Source organism: Glandiceps talaboti, chromosome 18 (genome assembly GCF_964340395.1).
Source record: "Glandiceps talaboti chromosome 18, keGlaTala1.1, whole genome shotgun sequence".
NCBI classification, from domain to species: domain Eukaryota; kingdom Metazoa; phylum Hemichordata; class Enteropneusta; family Spengelidae; genus Glandiceps; species Glandiceps talaboti.
Window position 1 is genome coordinate 20,920,811 of NC_135566.1, and position 25,093 is coordinate 20,945,903.

The 25,093-nt window shown below is 34.9% G+C and overlaps 1 protein-coding gene across 1 annotated transcript in view; it reads left to right on the forward strand.

Moving 5' to 3' along the window:
- LOC144449823 (uncharacterized) overlaps positions 1-25,093 on the forward strand; it is a 129,670-nt gene that overhangs the window by 71,180 nt on the left and 33,397 nt on the right. The window contains exon 3 of the mRNA XM_078140396.1: positions 23,343-23,509. Within this exon, the coding sequence (XP_077996522.1) occupies positions 23,343-23,509 (167 nt within the window). The remainder of the gene's footprint in view (positions 1-23,342; positions 23,510-25,093) is intronic.

Here is a 25,093-nt window from a genome sequence, read left to right on the forward strand (position 1 = left end):
TCATTAATTAACAAAATGTTCTTTTTTTAGGTCCCACACATTTTGGTTTTTTTTTCTCTCTCTCTCTCTCTCTCTGAATGACTCAGAATAATCACATCAGGTTTTTTTATTTCAGTCAAAAATGTCATTTTTGGTCAAAAAAAATTAAAAAAATAAAAACTACTGGGAAGATTGGTCTGAAATTTGGTGGGAAAGTTAGATGTTTAAATTAAGAACTGTTCATGACTGATTCCTTTTTGGTCAAAAATCTATGATTCCAAAATTACTTTTGGTTGGAATGTTCTTAGAGGTATTTAAATTAAGAACTGTTCATGACGTGATTATCCCATCAGTGATATGCAAATTAGGGCTAAAAATGTGTGTTTTTGGTCAAAAATCTATCATTCTAAAACCATTGAGCAGATTAGGCTGAAATTTGGTGGGAGAGTTCTAAGGGGTGTGTAGATCAAGATTTATTCATGACATGATAATTCCATCAGTATTATGCAAATTAGGCCTAAAAATGTGTCTTTTTGGTCAAAAATCTTTAATCCCAAAACTACAAAGTAGATTGGGCTGAAATCTAATGGGGATGCAGTTGGGGATGTATAGTTGAAGAATTATTAAGCATATAATGTCATTATCTTATCAGTGATATGCAAATTTGGTGTAAAAATGTAAATTTTGGTCAAAATTTAGTGAGATGTTTCTAGAAGTGTTATTCTGTAGATTTTGTTGAAAACAATTTGGCACAATTGACCCTAGCAACCATGACCATGCTCTTAGCAACAACTAAATGGCAGTATAATACGTTAAAATAACAATATCATCTGGTAGGCAAGTCAATAAACATTCAAGAAATGTATGCAAATATCACTAGCAACCATGACCACACCCATAGCAACAGCCAAAGCAATAGTGTATTTCACAAAAAATAACCGGCATGTGAACAAACATTCAGAAATGTATGCAATATGCCTAACAACAAGGCCATGCCCATAGCAACAGTCACATGATCTCATATGTTGCAAAGATAACAACAGGGATTTAATAGACAAGTGAATAAACATTCCAAAAATGTATGTAAATGTGCCAAACAACAAGACCATACCCATAGCAACAGCCAAATGGTGATGTATATCACAAAGGTAACATCAGGGATTCATAGACAAGTAAACAAATATTCCAAAAATGTATGCAGATATGTGTAGCAACATGACCTTGCCCATAGCTACAGCCAAATGATCGCATATTGCAAAGGTAACAACCGGTTTTGGATAGGCAACTGGATAGTCATTCAGCAAATGAACACCTACACCTAGCATGGATCAACATGTCACAGACAGATATTTTTAAAAACAGTACAGTTGTGCTACAATACCATTGGCACTATTTTTTTACTAGTTTATTTGTTTCCACTATCATATTGCCATTCAATTGCATAGTTAAAAGTATTGTATTAAGGGGGAGTGTCTTGTACAAAGTCTTGTTGTGATATAGGCTAGCCAGCAACTGAATGATTATGATTCACCTTATTATCAATACATTAGTATAAATGGAAGCTTTGATAGACACATTGTCACGCAAGATAATCACAAGACATTATATTCTTCCAGAAATTAGGCATATTTACTGTACTTTAATAGCTGTCATTTTGTGTTTTTACCTACACGCCATCAGCAATTGATTAAACATCTTATCTTCCATTCACCACATTGGATCCATTAGTCTCTTTTAAATCAGAACATAAATCTGGAGATAGGAAAACACAATACATGTGATATAAATGTCAGTCTGCAGACGTCAGCCATCTGCTGGCCAAAAACTTTAACACGTTTCTGTTGATCTCTAGACCTTCAATCTCAAAGAGGTTTACAATATGGCTAAATTAGAATTTGATTGATCAGAGAACCAAAATGTTGTTAATGGTCTAGTACACATGACTTGGATTTAACACATTAAACCTGAATTTTTAAAATCCAGTGTTCTTGGATTAGTGCTGTTTTGGTGCTATCTCTGCTAAGTAGTTGTTTGTGCAGATTCAAACAATTCAAGTATTTCTAGGGCTGTATAGATTGCCAAAGGTATCCAGAGTCTTTTGTTCATTTGGTATGACAATCTAGAACCTACTTCATTTGGTATGACAATCTAGAACCTACTTCATTTGGTATGACAATCTGGAACGTACTTCATTTGGTATGACAATCTAGAATCTACTTCATTTGGTATGACAATCTAGAACCTACTTCATTTGGTATGACAATCTAGAATCTACTTCATTTGGTGTGACAATCTAGAACCTACTTCATTTGGTATGACAATCTAGAACCTACTTCATTTGGTATGACAATCTAGAACCTACTTCATTTGGTATGACAATCTAGAATCTACTTCATTTGGTATGACAATCTTAATCTACTTCATTTGGTATGACAATCTAGAACCTACTTCATTTGGTATGACAATCTAGAACCTACTTCATTTGGTATGACAATCTAGAACCTACTTCATTTGGTATGACAATCTAGAATATACTTCATTTGGTATGACAATCTAGAATCTACTTCATTTGGTGTGACAATCTAGAATCTACTTCATTTGGTATGACAATCTAGAATCTACTTCATTTGGTGTGACAATCTAGAATCTACTTCATTTGATGTGACAATCTAGAATCTACTTCATTTGGTATGACAATCTAGAATCTACTTCATTTGATGTGACAATCTAGAATCTACTTCATTTGATGTGACAATCTAGAATCTACTTCATTTGGTATGACAATCTAGAATCTACTTCATTTGGTATGACAATCTAGAACCTACTTCATATGATGTGACAATCTAGAATCTACTTCATTTGGTGTGACAATCTAGAATCTACTTCATTTGGTATGACAATCTAGAAGCTACTTCATTTGGTGTGACAATCTAGAACCTACTTCATTTGGTATGACAATCTAGAATCTACTTCATTTGGTATGACAATCTAGAATCTACTTCATTTGGTGTGACAATCTAGAACCTACTTCATTTGGTATGACAATCTAGAATCTACTTCATTTGGTATGACAATCTAGAATATACTTCATTTGGTATGACAATCTAGAATATACTTCATTTGGTATGACAATCTAGAATCTACTTCATTTGGTGTGACAATCTAAAATCTACTTCATTTGGTATGACAATCTAGAATCTACTTCATTTGGTATGACAATCTAGAATATACTTCATTTGGTGTGACAATCTAGAACCTACTTCATTTGGTGTGACAATCTAGAATCTACTTCATTTGGTATGACAATCTAGAACCTACTTCATTTGGTATGACAATCTAGAACCTACTTCATTTGGTATGACAATCTAGAATCTACTTCATTTGGTGTGACAATCTAGAACCTACTTCATTTGGTATGACAATCTAGAATCTACTTCATTTGGTATGACAATCTAGAACCTACTTCATTTGGTATGACAATCTAGAACCTACTTCATTTGGTATGACAATCTAGAACCTACTTCATTTGGTATGACAATCTAGAACCTACTTCATTTGGTGTGACAATCTAGAATCTACTTCATTTGGTATGACAATCTAGAATCTACTTCATTTGGTATGACAATCTAGAACCTACTTCATTTGGTATGACAATCTAGAATCTACTTCATTTGGTATGACAATCTAGAATCTACTTCATTTGGTATGACAATCTAGAACCTACTTCATTTGGTATGACAATCTAGAATCTACTTCATTTGGTATGACAATCTAGAACCTACTTCATTTGGTATGACAATCTAGAATCTACTTCATTTGGTATGACAATCTAGAATCTACTTCATTTGGTATGACAATCTAGAATCTACTTCATTTGGTATGACAATCTAGAATATACTTCATTTGGTATAACAATCTTAATCTACTTCATTTGGTGTGACAATCTGGAACCTACTTCATTTGGTGTGACAATCTAGAATATACTTCATTTGGTATAACAATCTTAATCTACTTCATTTGGTGTGACAATCTGGAACCTACTTCATTTGGTGTGACAATCTAGAATCTACTTCATTTGGTATGACAATCTAGAATCTACTTCATTTGGTGTGACAATCTAGAACCTACTTCATTTGGTATGACAATCTAGAATCTACTTCATTTGGTGTGACAATCTAGAACCTACTTCATTTGGTATGACAATCTAGAATCTACTTCATTTGGTATGACAATCTAGAACCTACTTCATTTGGTATGACAATCTAGAACCTACTTCATTTGGTATGACAATCTAGAATCTACTTCATTTGGTGTGACAATCTAGAATCTACTTCATTTGGTATGACAATCTAGAATCTACTTCATTTGGTGTGACAATCTAGAATCTACTTCATTTGGTATGACAATCTAGAATCTACTTCATTTGGTGTGACAATCTAGAATCTACTTCATTTGGTATGACAATCTAGAACCTACTTCATTTGGTATGACAATCTAGAATCTACTTCATTTGGTGTGACAATCTAGAACCTACTTCATTTGGTATGACAATCTAGAATCTACTTCATTTGGTATGACAATCTAGAACCTACTTCATTTGGTATGACAATCTAGAACCTACTTCATTTGGTATGACAATCTAGAATCTACTTCATTTGGTGTGACAATCTAGAATCTACTTCATTTGGTATGACAATCTAGAATCTACTTCATTTGGTGTGACAATCTAGAATCTACTTCATTTGGTATGACAATCTAGAACCTACTTCATTTGGTATGACAATCTAGAACCTACTTCATTTGGTATGACAATCTAGAATCTACTTCATTTGGTTTGACAATCTAGAATCTACTTCATTTGGTATGACAATCTAGAACCTACTTCATTTGGTATGACAATCTAGAACCTACTTCATTTGGTATGACAATCTAGAACCTACTTCATTTGGTATGACAATCTAGAATCTACTTCATTTGGTGTGACAATCTAGAATCTACTTCATTTGGTATGACAATCTAGAATATACTTCATTTGGTATGACAATCTTAATCTACTTCATTTGGTGTGACAATCTAAAATCTACTTCATTTGGTATGACAATCTAGAACCTACTTCATTTGGTATGACAATCTAGAATCTACTTCATTTGGTATGACAATCTAGAATCTACTTCATTTGGTATGACAATCTAGAATATACTTCATTTGGTATGACAATCTAAAATCTACTTCATTTGGTATGACAATCTAGAATCTACTTCATTTGGTGTGACAATCTAGAATCTACTTCATTTGATGTGACAATCTAGAATCTACTTCATTTGATGTGACAATCTAGAATCTACTTCATTTGGTATGACAATCTAGAATCTACTTCATTTGATGTGACAATCTAGAATCTACTTCATTTGATGTGACAATCTAGAATCTACTTCATTTGGTATGACAATCTAGAATCTACTTCATTTGGTATGACAATCTAGAACCTACTTCATTTGGTGTGATGATGGGAAGTGTACATTGGCATATACAACACTGGAAGTCCACATACATGTAATGGTTTTCCTGCATAGAAGCTGTATAATACTGTCTACTTTTTTCAGTTTTTGGTTGCCCATGGCAATAGGTATCACATTTACTTTGTATTAAATGTTTTTGTTAGTTCTGTGTGCAAAGCTTGAGAGGTTTTGGTGTGAATGATATACAATGTACAAGTCATATAGATGTAGAGGTAGAGTAAATTAGTTGTGTTGACACATGTAAAAATGTCAGACAGACACCTATGGAAATGAAAGATTCACCAATTAAAATGTTGATATAGACCTGGCTGCTGTCTCTATTTTATTGCGTTATGCTCTGTAAGTGCATTCATCTGCCTCTCAATATTATCCATATTCCATTAATTGACTGCTATGATTTTGGCCACTGGGTTCCAGTCACCTTGGTATTATACAGATTGTTGATTGCTGTTGTTGTGGATGCGTTGCTAGTTTTCTCGTGTTTGGTGGACCAGCCTTCATTTTCTTTGTATCCGACATCTTGAAAGACCAAAAACATCCACTCAAACCCTGTTGATATAGACAGTAAACAACAATGATTGCATAATTATGTACAAATGTAGGATGTATTTCGGTTTATAAATGTTGGACAGTCAATGTCATAGATGATGTTAATTTTATTTCATCCATCCATACAGATACATAGAAATAAACTTATGGATTGGGTGGGAATGACTGTGTTTTCTGAAAAGACAGGTCAGTTTTTGCAATTAATGAGTTACAAATGATCATGTATATTGCAAAGATAACATCAGGGATTTCATAGGCAAGGGAACGAACATTCAAAAAATGTATGCAATATGTCTAGCAATACGATCACACCCATAGCAACAGCCAAATGATCACATATATTGCAAAGATAACAACAGGGTTAGATAGGCAACTGGATAATCATTCAGCAAATGAACACTTATACCAAGCATAAATCAGCATGTGGTTAAAACATTTTTAAAAATCTGTACAGTTGTGCTACAACGCTATTGGTGCTATTTAGACATAATAAAGATGATTTATAATTTTTTTAAAATCTGACTTCGGGGTTGTAGCTTTAGTTGCATTAATTTGAATTAATAGTGAGGTTTGGGCCCCTCATTTACCAATTAACGTGTGGAATTTGAACCATATACATCTTTTAGAATGAATATAGTTTGAGAGCACCTAGATCACTGACTAAGAACATAGCGACCAAATGTATCTGACTCTGGACTTAGAGTTGCCTTGGCCTAATAATACACATGGCAAGACCTATAGCAACACAGCAACGCTACATCATGTTGTCTTCAACATCCTGGGGAGTTCATGTATACAATCTACTGTTGCAGCCTTTTGTAAGCACATAAGATTAAATCTATATAACATCATCTGTCCTACCAGGTCCCCATGTATATGTCAGAGTTGACTAGCGCATAGTGATCAGTGATGATTGAAATACTCACTAAGGAATTTAAAAAACATTGGCAGCAACAATGCTTGAACTGGCAACTTACAAATGATCAACCAACCATTCTAAGAAGTTGAACCATGATTCCATTTACAGCTGCATATTTGGATTTGCAAAGACTATCTGACTGACAAAAAATGATATTTATATAGTGAGTCAGTTTTTATGATAAAAAATGTCTTACAGCTATGAACAGGAACCACATGGTATGTTGGATACAAGACCAATTTTCAAAAAATGGAGCAATTTTGTCTCTTACAAAAGTCAGACAGTGTACAAAATCTACTCTAGAAGAGAAGTATACAAAATATTTCTATAAGATTCCAAGTATTGGATTCACATCAACAATATCCCCTGTGGTACTTCTTAGTCACAATGTAAATTCAATATGATTTATATCATATATGTACCATGTACTGCAAATCACAAGGAGAACTCATAATGAGATCAGCTTTCTAATTACTGCTGGAAGTCATATCATACATTCAATGTGCTTGTGGATACATAGACTAAATGCTCAACTTTTGTCTTTTTCACATTTCACAGAATGCTGCAGTCTGCAGTCAGTCACGTTTTGCCTGTTCAGGTTGACAAGCTTTATCAAACTGTCTGTTTGCTGGCTTTACCGCTAGGTGACAAAGGCTGATGTCAACTTGAACCGGTGAAATAGTTCTCCGCAGTAATTAAATCCCTTGGTTGTGATACAAGAATATTACTACTATATGTTTTATTGACCTAATGAATGTATTTAAGGATCTATAGAATAGAGAGTAAATTTGTAGTAGGATAGGAATGAATTGCATTTTATTTTTATTTTTGTGCTGGGAATTGCGCGCAGCAATTTTCTGTTATGCAGACATATACACACAATGACACATAATGCTACAGAGATCCATTCAGGTTTGGGAGTACATGACAGGGCTGTGTTGCACGCTCTATATCACGTTGCTGTGGAACTGTCAAGGTTTTCCTAGTCAGTGCCTAGGCTATCCTGGAGTCACCCAGACCTGGCAAACATAGCGCCTGCGGGCTCTGTGTGAGTGATTGTCCCCGACTTTCCAAGTTGACATCTCTGTTTGCAAACAGAGATGCCAACTTACCTTGCATAGTACAACTTATTGAGATTGTTTGTAAACAGAGATGCCAACTTACCTTGCATAGTACAACTTCTTGAGATTGTTTGCAAACAGAGATGTCAACTTACCTTGCACAGTACAACTTATTGAGATTGTTTGCAGAGATGCCAACTTACTTTGCACAGTACAACTTATTGAGATTGTTTGAAAACAGAGATGCCAACTTACCTTGCATAGTACAACTTATTGAGATTGTTTGTAAACAGAGATGCCAACTTACCTTGCATAGTACAACTTCTTGAGATTGTTTGCAAACAGAGATGTCAACTTACTTTGCACAGTACAACTTATTGAGATTGTTTGCAGAGATGCCAACTTACTTTGCACAGTACAACTTATTGAGATTGTTTGAAAACAGAGATGCCAACTTACCTTGCATAGTACAACTTATTGAGATTGTTTGCAAACAGAGATGCAACTTACTTTGCATAGTACAACTTATTGAGATTGTTTGTACTAAACAGAGATGTCAACTTACCTTGCATAGTACAACTTATTAAGATTAAGATAAGATTATATAAGATTGTTTGCAAATCGGTGTCTTGATCCGTGGTAACAACCCTGTGTCGCATCCGGGTCTTTCAGTATGGGTCAAAAATCATGCGACTCTTTCAAAATAATAATAATAATAATAATAATAATAATAATAATAATAATAACTTTATTGCCACATATAAACTTAAAAAGTTTACAATGGAAGTCGGTGTGGTTTCGCAGTCAAAACACAAAAGATACAAAAACTAGGATATAATACAATGACAGACACAAATAAAAAGGCAGTGACTAAAAAATGTTCTGATCTAAAGACCTGCTAAAAACTGTATATCATGCTCTGTTTAGTGTGCGTAATGTTGTCTTACGTTATCTTTTCGACTGACCAATCAACAACCTCGACATCTCACATTATTAGTTCGAGAGGGTGCCTTGGAACTATTGACTTACTGTGGTTTCTTACTTTCTATCCACTTCCGGTTTACAACTCTATGGGGATCTCCATGCAGTTTTCTTACGAGTTTCCCAGCATGCATTGTGGCAAACGCTAACCATTGGGGACCCCCTACCTCCGTCGCTATTTGCGTAAGCTATAAACTTTTGATTAAAGACAATATAGTGTTGGAGGTCGTACTGTACTAAAAGTTGTGAAGTTGAGGGGTCGTGTTTAAATGCTGACTCATTCCATCAGAAGCACATGGTGAACAGGAACATTCTCGAAGCGTGATTAGCGATCACACTCACCTATTGGAAATGCCCATGTCATGCAAACATATTACAGCTACCATGATCCTGTAAGGGGTCGTGTCATTTGTGTCATTTTAAAACTGACGCACGACAAACGTAATTCCTTCGTTTAGGGGGGAGGGAGTAAGAGTTCATTTCGTTTTGCGTGCGTCAAAATCGCAATAAGGATTTTTCATTCTTACTAAAATGGAATCAAACGAGGCAATGCTATTTTTCTTGAAAAATGACAGTCAGAAACTTTGCCGACATACACAAAGAGAGATGCATGTTCTAAAAATAACCTATGGCCAAGTAACCCACCTAGTCAGGGAGTGATGTACAATAAATGAATCACAAAAACATAGCTTTACGTTTTAGGATTACCTAATTCCAAATTCTAGACGGGTTAGCTGTTTAGACATGAGGAGATTCATCGTACCCAAATATAAACAACACTGCACACCACTACGTAGGTAACGCCATGTGATCTTGTCAACGAAAGTTAACGAAGTGGGTGCGTGATCAGAACCGATCGTTCAATCATGGTGGCAACTTTTAAGGACCTTTACGATAATTGATTTGAATAGACTATGTGGAGAGGACGTTGCCAAAATCCACCTACGTGAACGTTCTAAGTTAGGCCAGGTTGGGGTATAACGTGAAACTAATATGAATGTAAATCTGGAAATTAGATGAGATGTCATGTCACGTGTTTGTCGTGACCTCTAAACTTGGATTAAATTATCGTAGATAGCATGGTATTACGAATGTTTATTTCAGCACTAGTAGCAGGTTGATCGTTCGACTGATGTTGATTCAATCTTTCTATTAACGTGAAAATGAAAAGTTCGATCGCCTGAAATAATTATTCAGTAATAGTTTAGTGATTCCAAACAGATTTATAGATGTTTTCACGTGATGATATAAACATACATGTAGGACAGGTCGTTCATTTTCCAAACTAAAACGAAGAAATTACGTTTCTTGTGCATCAGTTTTAAAATGACACGGCCCCTAATATACCAGATGTCTCCCAACCCTTAGGTATGTAACCTTGTTTCACTGCCACACTATCCTACCCTCAATATATCCACTATATGCCAATTTACACCAATCCAAACATCATCTGATTACCACTTCACGTCCCCAACAATGCCCTGGAACTATGCTTTTGCTTCCAAAATGCATACTAGTATTGACCTGACCTCTCGATGTAAACATAACACTAGCCGCAGTGGGAGGTTCAGTAGTGCTAAAGGCTTGGCAAAGTCTGTCTGTCTGTGTGGATGTGTGTAAACAACTTTAAAGTCAAAAACCGCTAGACTGATTGCCATGATATTTGATGGGTATATTCCATGGGTGTCTAGTTGGGAAATTGTTCAAATCAAGACAATCTTACCATCGATATGTGATTTGGGTAAAAAAGGTGACTTTTGGTTAAAAAATTTAAAGTCAATCTGAAATTTAATGAGAACAATCTTAGAGGTGTTTCGATTAAGAATTGTTCATTGCAGTGTTATTTCAGGGTGTTTATATTAAGAATTGTTCATAACATGATTTCAACAGTGATATGCAAAGTAGGGCTAAAAATGTGGGTTTTTTGGTCAAAAATCTATCATTCAAAATAATTCATCAGATTGGGTTGAAATTTGATGAGAACGTTCTTAAGTGGTGTTTAGATTAAGAATTGTTCATAACCTGAGGCTGATGATCCATCAGTGACATGCAAATGAGGTCTAAAATCTGTCTTTCTGTCTATCATGATTCTATCATGATTCTGAAACTACTAATCAGATTAGGTTGAAATTTAATGGGAATGCATCTGGGCATATGTAGATGAAGCTGTATTCACAATGTGATGATATCAGTGATATGCAAATTAGGTATACAAATCTAAATTTTGGTCAAAAACTTATATCTCGAAACTGCATCGTGAATGGCATCGCAGTTTTAGGTGAGGATGTTTCTGGAGGTGTTTCTCTAGCCCTGCAGTTATCGTTGAAATCATTATGACATAATTGGCCCTTGCAACCATGACCACACCTTTAGCAACAGTGAAATGATACATATTACAAAGGTAACAGGGATGGGTAGGTAAGTGAATAAAGATTCAAAATTAGTATGAAAATATGCCTAGCAACAGGACCAAGCCCATAGCAACCAGCTAAATGATGGTTTATATTGCAAAGATGAAAAGTGGGAAGGGCAAGCAAGTTGATAAAGATTCCAAAAATATATGCAAATATGCCAAGCAGGAAGACCACACCATAGCAACAGCTAAATACAGTTGTGCTACAGTGCCATTGTGCTATTTCTGTAGCTGTACTTATTATAGTAACAATAGATAATGGTGATGAAACAATAAATGTTCATTTGCATCATTAATGAAGTATCCTAACTAGGATAATCATAATGAATACACTAATTAATTAAAGATGGAAACAATGTAGTCATCATGTTGACAAATGAACATAATAAATCCATGTAGATGGTCTAGAACTACATAAGACTCTGTATTTCACAATAATAGATATGCCACAAGTTGGCTAATATCAAATTATGCCCCAGTTTAATATTGAAAGTTACATGTAATGTATATTTTCACGTCTATATATGTTTTTATACAGAATAATACATGTGTGAGATGTTTTAGTCTGTTTGTGGATAAACGCACACAAAAGACAACATCTGCTTCTGTTATTGTATTGTAATCAAAGCATCACATGTATACTTATGATAGATTGTAACATGTTTTATGTATAGTGTATTGGTGGCTGTTTGTGGGTCAATGGTAGCAGTACATTAAATTTATTTTATGGAATACAAGTACATTGTACAGCTGTTACTCACAGAATAAGTAGATGAAATGAATGAGTACAAAAGTATAAAACTATTACTTTGGCGACACTCATGATGATAATCTGATCTTTATACTTTGGATTATTTTCACTGTGAATCAGTTTATAGGCAAATGGCAGTCATGTGATTGGCTATAGCAAATCAGCTAGACAGGTCAGATCCACACCTTTTTAGCCAATCACTCCATATTCATTGTCTGCTGGAAAAAAGACTAGTTTATATAACAAGTGACATGCACACACATGCTCATGTGTAAAGAACAAAAGTGGAAGTTATACATATGATGTTCTCTTTTAATATGAAAACAAACGTGATGTGATAGACAACAACTCATGACTTGTCATGAAGCCAAACAATAGCACCAGACTATAAATTAATGTGTATTGAAATGTAGCCACTATTACTAAGGGAGTGAGAGGTTATCCCTTCCTGTGGAATTGCTAGTCTTAATTTTATAGTTTGTTCAAAATACTACACTATAGCAAAATGATCTGTGTACTGCAAATCAAAAAAAGGACGCTGCAACCAGACTACAGGTAGGAGATAATTTGGGTGTTCTTTTTTACACAAGACCGTGCAGAATCTGTGTTTGTAGGTAGGAGATAATTTGGGTGTTCTTTTTTACACAAGACCGTGCAGAATCTGTGTTTGTCCAAAGTAAAACATATCATGGTACGATTTTTGTAAAATTTATTAAAGGTGGTATCAAGTATGCATAGAAATTCACACCTTTTTTGTATAGATGGTAAAATGCAAGAATTTTAAAATTTGGTGTCTGAAGCTTTAATATGTATTATATATTTCAGCACAATTAATTTTTATACTATGTGCATACATCTGATTGGTTTTAAGTTGTATCAGCTATAAGTAGGGAAAAGTGAATGTTGCTCTATTTAGACCACATCAATATACACGTGTACATCATATATGTATAGGTGCTTAGTTTACTGAAAGAGTGGAAATAAGGATAAAACTAATGTACAGGTATAACACAGACATTGTGCTTGATACTCAGAACATATGGTATATCTATATGTGAGAGCTAATTAGTAGTTGCTTTATAAAGCAATTAGCTCTCACATATAGATACATGTATACCTTATGTTTTGCAAGAAAAATAGTTAGAATGCCATGCCTTGAGAGTACAGTTTACAGAGGGTACATAGAAATACACATGTAGTCAGAATGCCATGCCTTGAGAGTACAGTTTACAGAGGGTACATAGAAATAATTAGAATGCCATGCCTTGAGAGTACAGTTTACAGAGGGTACATAGAAATAGTTAGAATGCCATGCCTTGAGAGTACAGTTTACAGAGGGTACATAGAAATAGTTAGAATGCCATGCCTTAAGAGTACAGTTTACAGAGGGTACATAGAAATACACATGTAGTCAGAATGCCATGCCTTGAGAGTACAGTTTACAGAGGGTACATAGAAATAATTAGAATGCCATGCCTTGAGAGTACAGTTTACAGAGGGTACATAGAAATAATTAGAATGCCATGCCTTGAGAGTACAGTTTACAGAGGGTACATAGAAATAGTTAGAATGCCATGCATTGCAAATGAGTATAGTTAGGTGGTTCACAATGTAATTTGATGCTTTGGTACATCAGTTACATAATATAGAATAATTTATAAGCAAAGTACCGATTATAAAGTAATCTATGTCTATGCACTTACATTATTCTATCACCATGATGTCTAACTCTAACCAATAAAATAATTACATTGTTGAAGATAATTTCTTTGGTGTTCAAATGTGGTGAGATGACTGACTTCACTGAATTAAAATAAATTAAAGTCACAATTGATGGAAAGAAATGGGAGAATGTTAAAACATGTCAGACAATTAGAAAACAATGTTATTCACTTGAATCACTTCTAAGTTCTAATTATAATGCAAAACATGAATTCATGAAAGAGGTGTATGCAGGAATGATGGTGTTCATTAAAAAACTAATTATACAAAGTAAGAGACATTACTATCACTAAAAGTTATATTAAACCCACTCAACCAACACAAATTTCACAGTTGTTAATTGGTTTCAAATTTGATGTGTATAATTCTAACTCTTTGTGAAGTACATATATCATAATTTATAATAATGATACATATACAAAAGGAAAAAAAGAAAAAATCCCCTGTATCACCAATTCAACTTTTGCAAAAAACTGACACAATTGTGCACACAAAATCAGGTAATGGCCTTGATACCACTCACCTCTAATGAGATCAAATTTAGCGTGTCATAGCAATTGGCCAATACTAGAGGAGATGTTAAAAGTTCACTTGAAAGTGTTGCATAAATCATCAGGATGTGACCACCATTATTATTATTGATGTTTTCTATATTGTGTATTACAGAGACAGGTAATCAGATAATCAGATAATCTTATTACAAAACCTACAGTGGTGTCATCTTTTAGCATCACAACTGAAATTTAAGGTTCAGTAGTGCTATAGACATGGTGGTATCAGTCTGTCCATCTGTGTGTGTCTGTGTGTCTGTCTGTGTGTGTGTGTGTGTGTGTGTGTGTGTGTGTGTGTGTGTGTGTGTGTGTGTGTGTGTGTGTGTGTGTGTGTGTGTATAATGTAAATGAAGTTTAAAAAATGCAGGGTTGAATACTTTGATGTTTGGTAGAGATGTCCTAGTGTTTAGTTAGTTGAGATATTGTTCAAGGTGAAATGATCAGATTAGGAATATGCAAATAAGATCTAAGCAAAAAGAGTTTTTGGTAAAGAAAAACCTTTATATTCATAGCAACAACCATGACCAAGTCCAATAGCAATGGGCAATGACAAAACCTTTTTGCAAAGTTATAACAACAGTTGTGAACACTCAGACAAGTGAACAAACATTCCAGGCCTAGCAACCAAGACCACCCCACCTAATATCAGCACAAGGACATTTATTGCAAAGGTATAGCACTGATGAATATTTCAGTAACTGAACATTCCAAAATATATATAAAATATGCTTAGCAATAATGACCATGCCCATAGCAACAACCAAACAACTACATTGTATGTCTTAATATGTACAAATATTTTAACTTGAGATAGTACCAAGTACCTGCAGTACATGTATGCAGTTGTGCTTCACTGTCTTTTGTGATCTTTCTTTTCCCAATGAATTACCCATCTGAATGGAATACTTCAGCTGAATCAAACTTTATGGCAAGTCTGGATGTGTTTTGGAAATATTTTCAAATGAATAAAACTGGTATTGTCCTTTTGTCTAGTATAAGAAGCAGTGAAAAGAAGTGTTTTGTTTGCACATACTGTTTATTGCATGACATTTACATACAAATGTCACTAGGGATTTCCGGTTTTATTCAGGTTCTTTTTATCTGAGAATTAAATAACATTGGTCAGCTTTTGGAGCAAGCAACTTATTGCAGAGCTTTTATTCACACTATTATTTGACAAATATACAATGGTGAGTTTCTGGAATATAATTGTTATTGAGTCTTTGAAATATAATATGTTTTCTAAGTGGTTTTCTGTCTGACATCAACAGTGAAATATGTTTGCAGATTTTATCATTATTACCCATATATTGCAGGTATTAATTGGCACTTCAATGAACCAGTGTATTTAAGATGGGTGTTGTTTCAACACTGCATTTGAAAATAATACAGCACTCCATGCCGCATGATTTCCAGTGTGGATATACTTAGGGGTATTTGTTGTGTTTTCTGCTGTGCTTTCACGAGCGTGGCTCATGAAAACACTGCTGCAGAGAACACTACAAACAGTGCAACTACCCTGTGTACGCCACACTTACACTCGCATGTCATGGGGTTGTCATATTGTCTGCTGCTATATGAGTACCTTAGCTGGTGGTTGCAGCTATGTATGTGCAGTAAAGGTGTTAAACTTAGGAAGAAGATGGTGTGCAGTAAAGGTGTTAAACTTAGGAGACATTCGATATAGACAGTCATGCCACACTATCAGCCAGCACTCACTAGTCTGTAAGATAGATATTCATGCCACGCTATCAGCCAGCACTCACTAGTCTGTAAGATAGATATTCATGCCATGCTATCAGCCAGCACTCACTAGTCTGTAAGATAGATATTCATGCCATGCTATCAGCCAGCACTCACTAGTCTGTAAGATAGATATTCATGCCACACTATCAGCTAGCACTCACTAGTCTGTAAGATAGATATTCATGCCACACTATCAGCCAGCACTCACTAGTCTGTAAGATAGATATTCATGCCACGCTATCAGCCAGCACTCACTAGTCTGTAAGATAGATATTCATGCCATGCTATCAGCCAGCACTCACTAGTCTGTAAGATAGATATTCATGCCATGCTATCAGCCAGCACTCACTAGTCTGTAAGATAGATATTCATGCCATGCTATCAGCCAGCACTCACTAGTCTGTAAGATAGATATTCATGCCATGCTATCAGCCAGCACTCACTAGTCTGTAAGATAGATATTCATGCCATGCTATCAGCCAGCACTCACTAGTCTGTAAGATAGATATTCATGCCACACTATCAGCCAGCACTCACTAGTCTGTAAGATAGATATTCATGCCACACTATCAGCTAGCACTCACTAGTCTGTAAGATAGATATTCATGCCACGCTATCAGCCAGCACTCACTAGTCTGTAAGATAGATATTCATGCCACGCTATCAGCCAGCACTCACTAGTCTGTAAGATAGATATTCATGCCACGCTATCAGCCAGCACTCACTAGTCTGTAAGATAGACATTCATGCCATGCTATCAGCCAGCACTCAGTAGTCTGTAAGATAGATATTCATGCCATGCTATCAGCCAGCACTCACTAGTCTGTAAGATAGATATTCATGCCATGCTATCAGCCAGCACTCACTAGTCTGTAAGATAGATATTCATGCCATGCTATCAGCCAGCACTCACTAGTCTGTAAGATAGATATTCATGCCATGCTATCAGCCAGCACTCACTAGTCTGTAAGATAGATATTCATGCCACACTATCAGCCAGCACTCACTAGTCTGTAAGATAGATATTCATGCCACACTATCAGCCAGCACTCACTAGTCTGTAAGATACAGACATTTGATCGTACCACACTGTCAGCCAGCACTCATCAGTTAATACAAGCCTGATGTAAGAAGCCTGATGTGATAGGGCTGAACAACAGGATGTATCTCACTGTCTATTATTGACCATGAAGGGAAGCCACAGTATGTCTTGTCGTGATATGTCTACATGAAATTCTACCATTTACTGTCAATAGTAATTACTATTTCTAATTTGAAAGATATATATAGACACAGCTAGTATCTATATATATATATATATATACGGCCATCACAATAAAATCTGTTACCTTTTGAGTTGTAGACCAAGCTGTATCATGTGTGGTATACAATGTATATTGTACAGCCATTACAAACACTGCATATATTAGCCTGGTGTAATGGTCTTTTGCATTAATTGTTCTATAAAGAACTACATAGTAGATAGAGTTACTGTGGTGATTAGATAGGTTATATCTGTTATCGGAAATTACAACTATCATTGAATTCACCCATCTAGTAATGGAGGTTCCAAACTGTTGGCACAAAGACTGAAATCTACAATTTAATGTCATATATATAAATTGTTGTCTGTACAACCAGAGTTCTAAAACCCTGGCAAGAAATGCTGATTAATTGTATTCTAGCTGTAAGAGTCATTTCAAAGAAATATTCCAGTGATATATCTCATTGCTACATCGGATCACTGATAATTTGGTAAACTATTAAACTGATCTAGTCACTTACTGTGACTTATTAAGAAGTCTATTATCAAAAAAATGACAAGATAATGAGAGGAAAGTAAAAATGATTGTTAATGTGAACAAATTCCATGTCCTTGCTGAGGATAATATGTTGTGAAGGTTGGAAGGTCATCATAAAGTTAAACAGACGGTGTAAGTGTATTGTCTGACAACCTTACTTCTTTGGTGCATTTCATCATCATTTACAAATACAGTCACTGTGGTAAGTCATCCATTAAGATATGCTCTGCACAATTCAAATTAAGTTTTTGTATTATCGGGCAAAGTGACAGTACAAAATGTAAATGCTTCTTGGGGATGGTTTTGTAGATAACAGATTGGAGGAAATTAACAGATTAACAGTTTTCATTATGTTCATTGTTTTTAGCATGAATGAACTGAGAACTAGATGTACACAAGTCTGTGTCTGTCTGTGTGTGTGTTCGTGTGTACGTGTATGTGTGTGCATGCATGTGTATGTGTGTGTGTGTGTGTGTGTGTGTGTGTGTGTGTGTGTGTGTGTGTGTGTGACAGTTAATAACTTCAAAACTGCCAGACTGATTGTGATTGTCTTGGTATTGATGGAAATTAGTTTGGATGTCTAGTTGGGAAATAGTGCAAATCAAAATAGGTGTGTGATTTGGGTTAAATAATGGAGTTTTTCCAGTTAAAAATTAAAACTCAAAAACTACTGATCAAATTCTTCAATTTGGTGGCGGTGTTTCTAGGGATGGGTAGGTGAACTGTTCATGACATTATTTTTCAGTAAAACCACTTTGAACTTCAAAACTATTTGGCATACACTATTTGGTCAAGATTTATGGATTGGATGTTTCTGGGGATGATCCCATTAGTAATATATAAATTAGGTCTTAATTGAATGTGACTCTAATTGGTCAAAACTCCTGTACTCCAAACTGTTTGTATAAGTCTGAAAGTTGCAATTTGCAAATTTGTCCAAAAAAGGTTGAATTCCAAAACTGGAATATAAATTGAAATTATAATATTAACAATATGATACATCTTTTGCATTTTAGTTCCTGCCATGAAATTTAGGGATAATGTCATATTCACTAAGCATTTCATGGAAAGGTAAATGTGTAGATACTTGATAGATGTACCCCTTGTCATCTATTACCATAACCTTAATTCCCCAAATTGTACATTATGTCTGAGCACTCGTACATGTACAAATCAGATTGTCAGTATACAGTGTTCTTATAAGTAATTGACTTGTACAAATCAGATTGTCAGTATACAGTGTTCTTATAACTGGTTGACTTGTACAAATCAGATTGTCAGTATACAGTGTTCTTATAACTGGTTGAGTATACAGTGTTCTTATAACTGGTTGACTTGTACAAATCAGATTGTCAGTATACAGTGTTCTTATAACTGGATGACTTGTACAAATCAGATTGTCAGTATACAGTGTTCTTATAACTGGTTGACTTGTACAAATCAGATTGTCAGTATACAGTGTTCTTATAACTGGTTGACTTGTACAAATCAGATTGTCAGTATACAGTGTTCTTATAAGTAATTGACTTGTACAAAGCAGATTGTCAGTATACAGTGTTCTTATAACTGGTTGACTTGTACAAATCAGATTGTCAGTATACAGTGTTCTTATAACTAGTTGACTTGTACAAATCAGATTGTCAGTATACAGTGTTCTTATAACTGGTTGACTTGTACAAATCAGATTGTCAGTATATAGTGTTCTTATAACTGGTTGACTTGTACAAATCATATTGTCAGTATACAGTGTTCTTATAACTGGTTGACTTGTACAAATCAGATTGTCAGTATACAGTGTTCTTATAACTGGTTGACTTGTACAAATCAGATTGTCAGTATATAGTGTTCTTATAACTGGTTGACTTGTACAAATCATATTGTCAGTATACAGTGTTCTTATAACTGGTTGACTTGTACAAATCAGATTGTCAGTATACAGTGTTCTTATAACTGGTTGACTTGTACAAATCAGATTGTCAGTATACAGTGTTCTTATAACTGGTTGACTTGTACAAATCATATTGTCAGTATACAGTGTTCTTATAACTGGTTGACTTGTACATCAGATTGTCAGTATACAGTGTTCTTATAAGTAATTGACTTGTACAAATCAGATTGTCAGTATACAGTGTTCTTATAACTGGTTGACTTGTACAAATCAGATTGTCAGTATATAGTGTTCTTATAACTGGTTGACTTGTACACATCATATTGTCAGTATACAGTGTTCTTCAGTAACCTTGTGGTACCCAAATTGAGAGATGATTTCAGTCATAACATATTGTTGACAAGCTGTGCCTAGTTGTTGTGAAGTACTTCTCTACCACTTGACCTTCGATTATCACTCCTGCTGCCAGATGAAAAAAATTGCATCACCTAAATCACATGATTATTAAGCCTGCCTCTTCCAAATCTACTACACTGTTTTGTTTTTTATAAATTTAAAAAGATAGAAATGATATGGAGCATTAATTAATCTGTGCTTTACATAATTACTACATTATTGCTCAAGACGTATTTTAGAAACAAATAATAAATGACAAGTAACTTGAGTGGATTGATTAGAATCACACAGATCAGTTAAACAATTTGGTGATATCATCAGAAAAATACAATTCAATATGGTGAATTTATCTTTGTATACATGTGTGTAATATACTGTATATTACTTTAATAATAAGGATGATAGGTGTGTGGTCTGTAAGTATAATTTATTAGCCTCCAACATGCACAACCCTCTTCTCCCTATTGTTTTTAGCACACCTGAACATTGAGTAGGTGTCATACAATGTCTGTGTGTGTGTATGTGTGTGTGTGAGTGAGTGTCTCTCTGTGTGTATGTGTGTGAGTGAGTGTCTCTGTGTGTGTGTCTCTCTGTGTGTGTGTGTGTGTGTGTGTGTGTGTGTGTAAACGATTATTAAAAGCAAAAAACTGCCAGACTGATTGCCCTGGTATTTTATAGTACTTGGGGTGTACATGTACTGTGTAGATAGTTCAAATGAAAATGGATCGCATCAGAGATGTGCATTTGAGAAAATACTTCCATTATCAGCCTAAAATGAAAGGGTATTGTTTTATTGATGTCATTAAATATTTTATGGGGTACTCTGCACCTATTTTCCAATGACACATCCATTAACCTATGTGTGAGTTGCTTGTAAACACTGTTTTTAACACAACTGAACTAAAACAAGACTAGTTCATTTATGCTATAGACATGAGACCTGATAAAGTATTGTCCATCTGTCTGTCTGTCCATCTGTCTGTCTGTCTGTCTGCCTGCCTATCTGTGAATGACATATTTAAAGTAAAAAAAAAAACACTGGGAAGAATATTTTGATATGTGGTAGCTGGGCTGTTGATTTCAGTCTCTAGTTAGGATACCAATACTTTTCAAGACAAAGTATGCATATCTGTGTAGCAAAAAGTCCACACCCATAACAACAGCGAAATGATCATGTACATTGTACATTGCAAAGATAACAACAGGGATTAATAGACAAATAAATAGCATACAAAAATTATAGTGCAGTGGATTGACAGCTATATGTGACATCTTATTTGTTTTGAGCACTGCCCCATTAACAATACCTAGGTGTATTAAAAGACCAACACAATAACAGAGAGTATTTTGAATTCCATTTTCATCCCTACAAATCATGACATGCAGGGTTGGTGAATTGGCTTGTTTTCCATGGAGATTTTGTATTATAAGTGAATATACATTGTACTAGCATGATTATTAACATGTATAGTATGGACAAAGATTTCCAAATTTTTGGGTATGATAAAACTCAAAAGTGTTGGTGATTGTTCATTTTACATGTAAGGTAAACTATAAAAGTGATGGTCACAATGCAGTCAATATTCATGCACAGAGAAACTACACCCTTGCTGGAGGTATTTTAAACCATATGTCAGTTTTTATCTAAACATAGATATTTAACAGAAGTATTGGTAAGCAAACAGTTCCTTAGGAGCTGTACTATTTTTTTGTCCCCTACTACAATGGGCTCCATCTGTCTGTACGTGTGTCCGTCCGTCTGCCCATCCATGAGTCCATAATGTCATTCCTCTGAGATGCATTATCCAATTTCTTTCAAACCTGGCTCAAAGGTGACAATATGTCATATGGTTCACTTTGTTTTGCGATATATGCAAATTTGACTAAATGGCAGACAAAAATCTATATTTCCTTCCTTCATATAGGTGGTTGACATCCGGAGTAATGATGGATTTGTCTTTAACATTTTCTCTTTATAAACATTGGTGGCGCTCTCACCTAGAGACTGTACTCATATATACCTCTATGGCAGTTAGCCACAATGATACTTTGAGCAATGGAGTTCTTCACAAATTGAAAAATAGAGGGGCAGTCTCATTCACATATTCATATCATTAACATATTTACAGAGCTCAAAATTGAATATAGGGCCTAGAGTGACCCGTACACTTACCAAAGTAAAAGGAATAAAGTCTAAAGAATATATATCAGTTGAATAATGTCAACACAGTTAATGATATCATACTTGTAATTAGTCTCCTAGAGGGTGGACTATTACAATGGGCTCCTTCCTCTGTCTGTCCGTCTGTCCATAATATGATGTCATATCCAATTTCTTTCAAAACTGGCACTACGGTGACATATTATCATTTATATGGGACATATGCACATCACTTTGTTTTATGATATATGCAAATTTGACTAAATGGCGGCCATATTTGTAGTTAAAAATCAATACTTACTGCTTAACTCAAAACATATACTAGTATTAGAGACTTAATTCAAGTGTCTAGTACTCATATTATTAGATACAACCTATCTGTTGAGACCTTGACCTTTGATTTTGACCTTGACCCTTGGCAGTCAGATATCAAAATCAAGTCAATTCCTGCCTATCACAGACACATTGTTTCATTTACATATTGCCAATTTCTTTTAAATCATCTTTACAAATCATATGAAAAAAGAACTACAAAATGTATATGCAAATATTATTTTTGGTGCTCATATCAGTTTTGCTGAATGGGAGCCATAATTGTATTAAAACTCACTATATTACGTAACTCAAAAATGTAATACATAGAGACTCCATTCAAGTGTCTAACCCCATATAACCACATGAAAGTTTTCTTGTATGACAGTGACCTTTGACCTATACCTTGACCTACAGGGTTAGACCATCAAAATCAAGTTATTACTTACATATTGCAGACACTTTGAAGCAATTATCTGTTGCTAATTCTTTTAGGTCATATCTATAGATAATACAGAACCACATAAAGATATACACATGCATTATTTTTAGTGTTTATTTATGTATCAGGTTTATGTCTTGTTCTTTACAGGTTTTCACCAAGGATGCCATGTGCCTAACATTCCAGAGAGTGCCTTAGAGTTTGATGCACCTTGGATGTGTGTGTACTGTACTGAAGCAACAGTTTGCCCCTTCATTGAAAATCCATTTGAGAAAAAAGAGCAAGTGCAAGACGATAGACAGACGAGTGCTGATTTTGTAAGTTTGATGGTTACAACATTTTCTCAGTTCCCCATGCACTATCAGCTGAATGTACATGTACACTAAGCCCAATCATCGTAGCTTGATCTGCTGTATTTCACCCATAAAAAACATTTAGTTCAGGGTGATCGGCATATGTTTAGCACAAGATTCAGTCATGCTGTAGGCATATGGTAATGTGTATGTGTATGTGTGTTAGCTGCAATAATTGTTACGTTTGATGTGATTTTGAGGGCTTTTTTGTCTGTTTTTGTGCCTTTTTTCGTTCCGACGTTTAACCCGAATCAAACGCTACAATTCCTCTAATGCAAATGCAAATAGACGGAACCAATTCAGATCTGAATCGCAAAGTTGGGTGGACTTTTCTGCTAAATTACGCCTTTAATACCTGGCAAAATATCGGACATTTCCTAACGCTAACATTAATTACGGAGCCTTCAAGACCAAAGAAGTGTTCAGAGGTACCCCAATTCCGTCAAAATCGGCAAATGTAGCAAGGCATGCAGCAGTTTGAAACAGGTAGTACGTTGACCCGTCGCTCACGTTTTCAATGTGGTCTCGTCTATTTGCATTTGCATTAGAGGAATTGTAGTGTTTGATTCGGGTTAAACGTCGGAACGAAAAAAGGCACAAAAACAGACGAAAAAGCCCTCAAAATTACATCAAACGCTACAATTATTGCAGCTATATGTGTCTGTGTGTCTGTTACGTAATATATACATATGCATGCGTTTAAATGAAAATCTTGTTGACAAATGTTATTGCTATGGAAACAAGGCAAGATGTTTTCAAGGAATTATTATGATGTGTCAGTGTTCACAAATATTTTGCAAAATTTTATGAAATTGATATTGCTTTCACAAAGTCCAAAACTTGTATACTTTCAGTTCAGATGTAAACAATGATAAATACAACCTTTGATGTTATCTTTACAATATATATTAGTTGTTGCAAGGTTCAGGTACTTAGTTAAACAGTTTCTGTTGATGTGTAACAATCGTTACTTTAATGGGTCTGTTTTGTCTGACTGATTTGGAAAGCAGTGCATAGTAAGTAAGTGTACATGTACATGTATACACAGGTTTCATTGCAATGAGGATAAGAGTAACAACAACAATATATAGTTACTGTAATGAATTAAAATTATATGAAAATGAAGTACAGTTTATTTTTACACAATTCATACACAAGTTTTCTTTTTCCACTTTGTGTTGGGAAACAGACATATTTGTTCAACACCTTCAACAAATTTGGATCATTGTCACTGTCATATTCTGTTAGACTACTGACTAAAGGACTACTGATTTGTTTAAAACATGTCAGACGTAATCAAAAGTGGAAGAAGACGACTTGTGCATCCATGATGAACATACCTAGAGTTTTTATACAATGTATACATCAAGTCACTATATAGACTTTTTTAGCACAACTGAACTGATAAGGTTCAGTAGTGCTATAGGCATGGCAAAGTGTCTGTCTGTCTCTCTGTCTGTCTGTCTGTCTGTCTGTCCATCTTAAACTCAAACTTAAACTCAAAAACTACCAGACTAATTGCCTGAGGTATGTAAAGGTGGAAAAATT